General features: G+C 25.4%; 1 protein-coding gene across 1 annotated transcript; it reads right to left on the bottom strand.

Moving 5' to 3' along the window:
* Positions 1 to 1238: 1238 nt before the first annotated feature.
* On the bottom strand, positions 1239 to 9034 carry LOC132924755 (putative uncharacterized protein DDB_G0282133). Its single transcript, XM_060989201.1, has 6 exons — positions 6585 to 9034; positions 6316 to 6434; positions 3332 to 3472; positions 3119 to 3262; positions 1451 to 1561; positions 1239 to 1336 (listed from the first exon to the last, which is right to left on the bottom strand). Exons 1-6 carry the CDS (start codon positions 9032 to 9034, stop codon positions 1239 to 1241), a joined length of 3063 nt encoding a protein of 1020 aa, XP_060845184.1.
* Between the last annotated feature and the right edge of the window lie 333 nt (positions 9035 to 9367).

Here is a 9367-nt window from a genome sequence, read left to right as displayed (position 1 = left end):
TAAGATCAACATTTTTTAAGTACAATTTCAAATCCGTTACATTCTTAAAATTACATATATTTATATTAAGCATTCTACATAATCTGATTGCAATTAAAATATCACTTTTCATGCCAAACTATTTACGATATAGAGGTACATTTAGATTAATATTAGTTTACTAATGCGTATTATAAATATGATCAACATAAACAGTATTATTTTTAAATTTATAAAAACAAAGTAATACGTTCTTATAATATAAATATTTAATATTAAGTAGATTTAAAACATTGTATACAAATTCATTATTAGTAAGCCTTGGTAAATTGAATATAAATTTGATTACATTATTTAAAGTAATATATTTTAAAGAATGAATATGAGACTTATATGCTTGTCCCCAAAATACAATACCATAGCATAAAATAAATTGAACTATTAAATAAATTATACGTTTCATATTATCAATGTTAAATATATGCTTTAAATCATAAAATATTACATAAAAACATTTTCGAATAGTATTTGTTAGCGTATTAATATGATAATTCCATTTAAGTTTATTATCCAGGGTGAGCCCTAAGTACTTAATATAATTAGAATTCTCTAGAATAACACAATTATCACAATTACTAGATTGACATCATACATAGATGAATGTATGCATATATTTAGTTCTGGATTAATTACCTCTGAGTTAATATTAAAATGAACATATTTGAATTTATTTAAAGTTAATTCTAATAAGTTATTATCAAACCAATCTTTAATATCTTTAATAACATTGTTTACTTTTATATATAATGACTCTATGGAACTGCTATGAACTAAGATAGCTGTATCATCTGCATAACAAATTATTTCAGCATCAACATTAATATTTAATAGACTATTTAAATGTATTATGAACAAAAGATGGCCGAGATAATTGTTAATTTATATAATTTTCGAATGAGAACGTGCATTTTTAATTTCTTATTCTAAAGCAGATTATTTTTTGGAGTGCCTATTTCGATATATAAATATTTTAGAATTTTGGACGTTTAATTGATTAATTTATGAGTTATAAATATTTAAATTTATAAACAATAAACTACGTACTTATCCGAAATTTCATTAAATCAGTAAATATTTAAAATTAAAATAATTTGTAAATACTAAAAATTATGTAAACAAAAAATTTAAATTTAAATCGTTGAATCGTTCACTGATGATTAATATTATATTCATTTTTATTAGTATTATTTTGTTTAATTTCACTCACTGACAGGTTGTACGTCATCGGGCGAATAATGAAGATTGTACAATTGGGCAGCGACATCGTAGAATCCATTTATTTCAGTGTCTTGATTTTCTGTAAATAGACAAATAGTGTTCATTATTTAGACTTTCGAGATATTCTTTGTATAGATAACAATTAATTATTAGTTAATTCATTTATATCAATTGTATCCTTATAAATTGATACCTTTTTTAATTTTAATTTTGTCACTTTCGTCAGAATTTTTGTTCAAAATGTAGTCAACAATTGTAATGTCTGCCGATTCATCTGTGTCCGTTCCGTATCCGTCTTTATGATCTAATAAAAAAATTTTAGAGAATAAATATAAACAGTTTGTATAATGACAAGGGAAAGAAACGTTTTAGTGTCAAATTATTAAATTTCTTTGAATATAAGTTTTGTTGTAATTTAATCAAAAATCATGTCTTAAATTTTAAGGTATTGATAATTTTTAACAAAAAAAAATAGAATAATAACATATCCATTAAATGTTCATTTCCATTATCATAGTCATAATTAGGGCTTGGAAGTTGTAGGAGTTTCTGTATATTTATAGGAAACCAAGCTAAAACAGATGTTCTTTACAATGAGAAGTTTAAATACAAAACTAAAAATGCATTTTTTTGCACATTTTGTCAATTTTAGAAAAAAAGTGCATATTTCTTAATTTTCATATGCTTTTTATGTAGGTACCTTTATTTCTCAATTTGTATAGGATTTAAATACTTTTTAATATAAAAAAATAATATAATAAAAAAAAATTATGCTTTCTTCTAATAATTATGGTTTTATTATTTTATCGTTTGATATAGAAAATATCAAAAAATGTCTGGTTTTCCAATATAATACATTTTATAGGTATGACAGTTACAACAATTTATAAGTTTAGTGTTTACTAAATTTAAAAAAATTAAATATAATTTTTCAAATAATTCAATCTATATTTTTATTTTTAGCTTGAAAAAAATTACATCCATCAAAATCAGCCAAACAATTTTATATTCAATAAAAACATAAAACAATAAATTTTTTTGTACACCTGGCAACTTTTTTTGAATATTTTACAATTTTGTTGTGCATATTTTGCTTTTTTTAGCTCCTACAACTTCTGAGCCCTAATTGTAGTATTTATAAATATAATACAACACTTAATCCTATTCAGTTTTAAAGAAAAGTTATCACACATCATTTATGTTATAAATAATTTTACTTCACTACATCAACTAGGTTTGATCATAGTGAGTGTACTACACTACAGGGGATTTATAAAATACATCGTTAGAGTTAAAAGGATTCGAGTCTGTGCAGTCGGGCGTATATTAGTCTAATTATGAATCTAGGATCAACTTAGAACCAAGTTATTTGAAAATTCTGCAGTAATTTGGAAAACAGTACTCATTTGTGCATCTTTGATGTCATTTAATATGATGTATGGATCCGTAAAGGTATAAAAACATGCTTAACAACTTAATTATCAATATTCATAAAACCCAGGGGCTTCTAATCTTTTTTATGGCAAACCAAATTTGAACAATGCTTTTATATCATGGGCTGAATTTGTTTAAGTTCATTAGTAATAAATTAATAAATTGAAAACAAATATATTATTTTCAAAATATTAATTAGGTTGGAAGGTCAGTTCGAAAATCTTGACGGGTTGGAACAGGCCGTAAGTTGGAAACTTCTGCGATTAAAGACACTTGAGAGTTATGATATAATAATATACTTAATAAATTGATAAATTTTGATTAATTGAATCAAAAATAATAAAAAAATTTAAAACTTATGTTTATTTATTTACTATAATATTAACCAATAACTTATATTTCTTTAATACTACGCTTCTTAACTCACCATCTGGTTTCCCATTGTCAATGAAACAATCTATCGGTAATAGAGAGGCATCTTCGAACGGTTTATTTGATCTTGTTTCATCTGTAGTGGTATCTTTTAATGCAATAGCTAGACTCTTTTTGGCATTTAAATCTCCAAAATTTCCTTAAAATATTTAATAATGTTTAATTAAATAATTTACTTTGACAATATTGTTATTTTATCATTACAAACCCAATTCGATTAGATCGTCATATAATTCAGAATTTAATTCATCTACGTCGTATTTCTTAAAATTCTCTTTTACAATTTTTTCAGAACATTTAACCTTTGGTTCTTCTTCTTCTGCATCCGATATTATTTCGTATACTGGATCTAATAAAATAATATTGTATTTAAAATAATACATTTTTAATCACTTATCAACACCAATAGTATTCATTCATAATCACATTTTAAAATTAAAATTTTATTATTTTATCCAAAAACATAGTTAATATTTAAATACATTTACTTTCGAACAAACAGAAGAATGGGCAAATAGGTATCGTTCTGCTATACATGTATAGTAGAGGTGGAGAGTAAGTCACTATAATGGATGTATTAAATTTGAATTCAATGCAGATATTATTATTATTATTATTAATTATTATATACGAAAAACAATTCTGAACGGAGATGATTTGTCAGTCTAGGATAGTAGGATATATCATATTATTACCTATATTTAAATTGTAATATATCGTTATTTTACGCAATTTCGTAAAAAAATTAATTTCATACGCTGATAAAATAAAACATAAATAGTACTAAAGATATAAAACTTTAAACCTAAAAATATACATAAAATAACATGGTTAATCAGTAGTCATTTAAAATCTAATTTAGCACAATATAAATAATCTATTTACTGCATATCAATTTTAGTAAGACTGATTTATAAATAATTATTTATTATCTTATTTCAAATTAAATAATTAAACACTCTCCATAGTCTAAAGTTGTGATTTTAATGTGATACTAACCATACATATTTTAAACTGAAAAAATAAATCCACGATATAAGTGTACGACGATGACATCGTAAGACCATAATTATAACTAAAGTACATTAAAAAAATACGATCTATTGAGTAACAATAATACGAACAAATATGATTTAAATAAAAATATAATGTATATATTATTACACCTATGTTATTAAAAATTAACACTAAATTAATTGATGTTGTATTATCAAATAACTAATAGACAATAATTTACGTAAAAAAGAAAAGTTATTGAAATATTATTATTGTGATGTCTGATTTGCTAATCTCATTTAATCTGTTGTCTAATTTCTCAATTATGTAAGACAAGGGATGTAGATCGTGACGGAACGTTAAAGTTACTAGAGTAGGAATAAAAAAAAAGGGTAATGAGAATCAACGATAAGTTAACGAAAAATATATGATTTCTGAATGCTTTTAAGAATAAAAATGTTCACGCATTAAAATATAATTCAAGAGAATGCAGTAATTTATTTGTTAAGACTCATTTCATGGAAAAAAGAAGCATCAGGGAATAATTTTTAAAAAACGTGCCTATTGTTCTTATTATTTTTAAATAGCTATAATAACAACTTAATATGTAGAAAATTATAGTTGTCAAACTTTTTAAAAAAACTTATCAAGATCTAAAAAATAAAAGTTAATCAAACTTTTTTCTATAAAGATAAACCACTTAGATTAAGTCTGAATATTTTAAAATATTTATGTTTTGAGTGTATACAACCATAATTTAGGTATCTAATATTGTGATGTTTCTACGACTTATACTTTTTGAATTATATTATGTACACGAAGTTGGCACCCCCTTTGTCCAATTGATTTCGAACTACTACCAAATAATATTGCAAATCGAGTTTCGTTAATTGCAAATTATCCAGTTTTAAGTAAAATTATGTTTAATATTGGTTGAGGAGGGGGGTAATTTCATGTAGTCTCACCAGTCACCACATTGTTTACCTGACTTCAAAATACCATCAATTAATTATAAACCGGTTGCAACCAATTTTTGCAAGATTCGTGAAAAATATAAAAAAAGATTTTCAATTATTTGCAACTAGCTGAATTACCCGTCGTTGCCGGGTTTAAGTATAAAAAATGTCTACAGCCCAACTTTAACCGGACGGCCGCAGACCAAGACAGACGATTAATATAGATATACAAATTACATGTAAAAAATTATTTTTACCGATTTCAACCCTTTAAATCAAAATTTTGATAAATCCCTTCTTAGTGCCCGATGAAATTATTATAAAAATCTATTCTCGAAATTTCAAGTCGATAACTCAAATAGGTTCGACTCTGCGTTGATTATTGGTAAAGTACACTTTCCTTTATATATAGAGAAGATTAGTTAACAATTGTTTTCTCTATCCAGAATTTAAAAGTCAAAAAATCAAACTTCAGTAAATTTCATGAAAAATACAATTATGTCCTTTCAATACTGAGATCGTTATGGTACACTAAATATCGGAAATGTGGATATTTTAGTAAAATCCATTTGTTATTCCCTTAACTTAAAACTATATTTTTCTTTATATTCAATCAAGCAAAACAATCAAATGTCTGCGATTCAGTAGCATCCTTGGGGGATTCATATACTTTTTTCTGTTGTTCTTATATCAGTGTTTTTATATTCAGTGTGACATACATTGATTGCTCACTAAACACACTATAAACATATTTTTCATATTATTTATGAATTTCAATTTGACGATATTTATATGTGAATATGATCAACATTTCACACCTATTATGAATAATTCTTCATTTGATTCGCAAATTAAGTTTATTCATAACATAGTATATTTTAGAATGGTCGTTCAAAGTGTTATCAGAACATTCAATATGTGATTCTTCTGCCTCCGTTTCTAGCTGATCTATGTTACCACATAAAACTAAACTATAACTAAGCTAATTAATTAAGTACTACACACAAAATATATACAGAATATCTCAAATGTTTATTCACAGCAATGACAAAATGTTTCCTAACTCATTTTTCAAAATCTGTTTCTTCATTCATAATCTTTTAAGAACCCATGATAATTAACAAATATCACAACTATCCAATGCAGTAACAATATTTACAAAAAAAGAAAAATAAACGAAAAACAAGTTATCAATTAAGAATTTAAGACAAATAAAGTATTATCACTATTTTTTACTTACATTCAGAGTTTGGTAATGATTGGACAGTATTTGGCTTGAGCGAATCTTCAACTGTATCTCGATAGATGAACTTTTTATCAGGTAATACATCTATTGGTTTGACATTAACTCTAGTTAAACTTATTTCAAACGATTTTAAATCATTTTGAAGTTGAGATTTAGTTATTTTATTGTTTCTAAGTAAATTTTCATTTTTATTCAATTTGAAGTTTGGTTTTCCGTCATAAGATATTTTTGTGCTTGTATTTTTCTCTCCACAATCAATTAACTTGTAATTTCCGAGATTCAAATCTAATAGTTTTATAGCACCCGGTGGTTCGTTGTTCTTTAGCTTTACTTTTTCATCGGTTATAGAACTTTGCGATTCAGGAAAGTTCAAAACATCAATTTTATCATTCAATCCAATAGTATCGTAAATGAGTTTCTTTAAATTTGTCGATACTTTACGATTTTTATAACTGTCAGTAAAATTAGACTCTTTCGCAGTCGTTTCATCTGAATTTTTTTTTTCATGTGTTACTTTGGCTACGTTCTTTGCTGATGAAGTACGTTCTGCAGAAGTATTTAAATTTGATTTTACTTCATCACATGGTTCATTAAAGACAATTTCTATAGATTCTGATTCTAATTCATACTCGTTATTCTCTATTAATTCAGATGCATTTTCTATATACTTCTTGTTAATATTAACAGTTTCATTGTCAAGTTTAATTATTTTATCCGGTTCATTGTTAATTTCATTTTTATTAGTTCTCATTTGTTGTTTAACTAGTTCCTTACCCATTTTTCTATTGTATGTTTGTTCATCGCTAGATTGATCATCATTAGTTGTCAAATCAGAATTACTATTTTCAAATTCAGAATCAGTTTTACTTGAATATTTATTTTTATACATTTTAGAAGATTTATAATTGTCTTTAGATTTATTATGTTTTGGTGATTTTTTTTTATGTTTATTTTTCTTAGATTTCTTAGATTTCTTAGATTTTTTAGACTTTTTAGATGTTTTATGTTGATCAATATCATAATTTTTTCCATTGTTTAGTTTTTCTGAATTTTTTGAACACTGATCAAATTTATCTTTATCTTTAAACGCATTGACCGTTGACATACATTTCGGGTTTTCTAATTTTGTAGAAATCATTCTAGTATCAACATATGAATTTTCACTTGCATCAGCTGTAACATTCCTCCTATATCCAAAATCAATGTGTTTGTTAATAGATTCAGTTGTTGAATGTTCTATTAATCTGACGGACTTAGAATTTTTATTTTTTTTAATTAATCCACTGATATTATCATCTACCGTCTGTTGCGTATTATCAAAATTGGAATTTTCTGAGGTTAAAATGTTTTTATTTACTGTTGGATCATCATCTTTTGTTAGATCGATAAAATGACGAGTTACTGTCATTTCTTTATTTTTTTGTGAAATCATTTTTGTTGCGCAACTTGAATCGCTTATAATATTATCATTTAAATTATCAATGATATTTTCTACAACGTGTTTTAATTTATTTTCATCGATCTCCAATGATAGTTCGAGTTCATTTTTCAATTCACTATATCTTTTTAACACATCATAATTACGAGTATTTTCAGTTGTAAAGTAAGATACAATTTCCATATCGTCATCAGTTAAGTCTATTATCGCAGGCACCTCTTTACTATTAATTTTTTGGTTTCGTTCAGTATTCGCGTGTTTTAAAACTTTATTACAATCCATGTATGTTTCAACTTCCAAGTCATTTTGTGTATTATTATATTTAGTATGATTAACAAAAGGATCTTCTATGGGTTCAATGTTGTGTTCGTCAAAGTTATAAATGCTCTTCGAATCATATGAAACACCAAATCTGTAACTTGAATTCATGTTTTTTAACTTCCTGTTAACTTGTTCTAAGTCCTCGTTTAAATTGTTATTGTATGTTATTGGTTTCAATCCTTTAAAATCAACAAATCTCCGTTGAGATATATTTTCACTGTATTTTTTTAACCGTGGATCTCTTATTGATATATTGATGGTCTCATATTTGTTTTGTGTCGGTTTACAATATTTTATAACTGATTCTTTGCGTTCTGTTGAATCAGGAGGGATTTGACTAAAGTATCGATCATTTTCCTGAATACCAGTAGTATTGTTATTATAATTATAATAATTTTGATCCGATATTCTGAATGTAGTAGGATAAGATTGATTTGTATTAACAACCTTATATATAGGAAATTCTTCATTCTCGCTTTGTACCATAGGTACCACAGGTACCAAAGTTTGTAAACTTTTATTGAAAGACTGTTTAGTATAACTATTATGGTTTTCATGATCCAATGAGTTTTTATTTTTTATATTCAGACCATGAAGAATATTATTCATGATAAATGGTTTAAGTGCAGCATTACTCCGTATATACGATTTGGCTGGTTTACCACATTCAATATTCAACGAAAGAGGCGTTTCAAATGATTCATTAGTGTAAATTAATGTACCGGGTCTTTTTACTGAGTTTTGTTTGACTGGATTAAAATGGTCGAATGTATGTTGTACTTCCGTATCACAGTTTATAGTTTCACAAATACTTCGTGGACTTTTTGATTTCAAAATAGAATTGTCTTCAGAAGAACCTCGATTCAAATATATCTTACTATAATTATGGTCATTTGTTCCACTTGAAAACCTAGTTTCATCGTCATTAGTGACAGACCAACTATAATTTGACATTGTACTACTAGACGCTTGCTAATTTAATATGATATTTTGTTTTATTAGTGTTTTTTGATAGTTTGCTCATTATTTTAAATAAAATCTTATTTTAAGCTTTCTAGTCGATTATTAATAGACCATTCGAATATTGGGAGAGCTAATTAATTGTAGATACTTGATAAGTCATATTTAATTTCTTGATCATCGCAATAACTGTAAGAAAAATACATTTATAATTATAAATATACAATATAAATTATAATATATCTAGTATTTTCAAATATATCAATACGTATGCATTATGCATCCCATGTAGGTAGCTAAACAATAATTCATAAATATATAGGTAAG

This window comes from Rhopalosiphum padi, chromosome 3 (genome assembly GCF_020882245.1).
Source record: "Rhopalosiphum padi isolate XX-2018 chromosome 3, ASM2088224v1, whole genome shotgun sequence".
Classification (NCBI taxonomy): domain Eukaryota; kingdom Metazoa; phylum Arthropoda; class Insecta; order Hemiptera; family Aphididae; genus Rhopalosiphum; species Rhopalosiphum padi.
Note: the sequence above shows the minus strand (reverse complement) of the source record. Positions and strands in the feature narration are given on the sequence as shown.

What these genes read in the sequence shown, in the direction of transcription:
- LOC132924755 (XM_060989201.1), bottom strand. Translation starts at nt 9,034, where the DNA reads ATGTCAAATTATAGTTGGTCTGTCACTAATGACGATGAAACTAGGTTT. An exon ending in ATCATTACCAAACTCTGAAT is followed by an intron (nt 3,473 to 6,315) that starts GTAAGTAAAAAA and finishes TTATTTTATTAG; the next exon opens with ATCCAGTATACGAAATAATA. An exon ending in CAAAATTAAAATTAAAAAAG is followed by an intron (nt 1,337 to 1,450) that starts GTATCAATTTAT and finishes GTCTATTTACAG; the next exon opens with AAAATCAAGACACTGAAATA.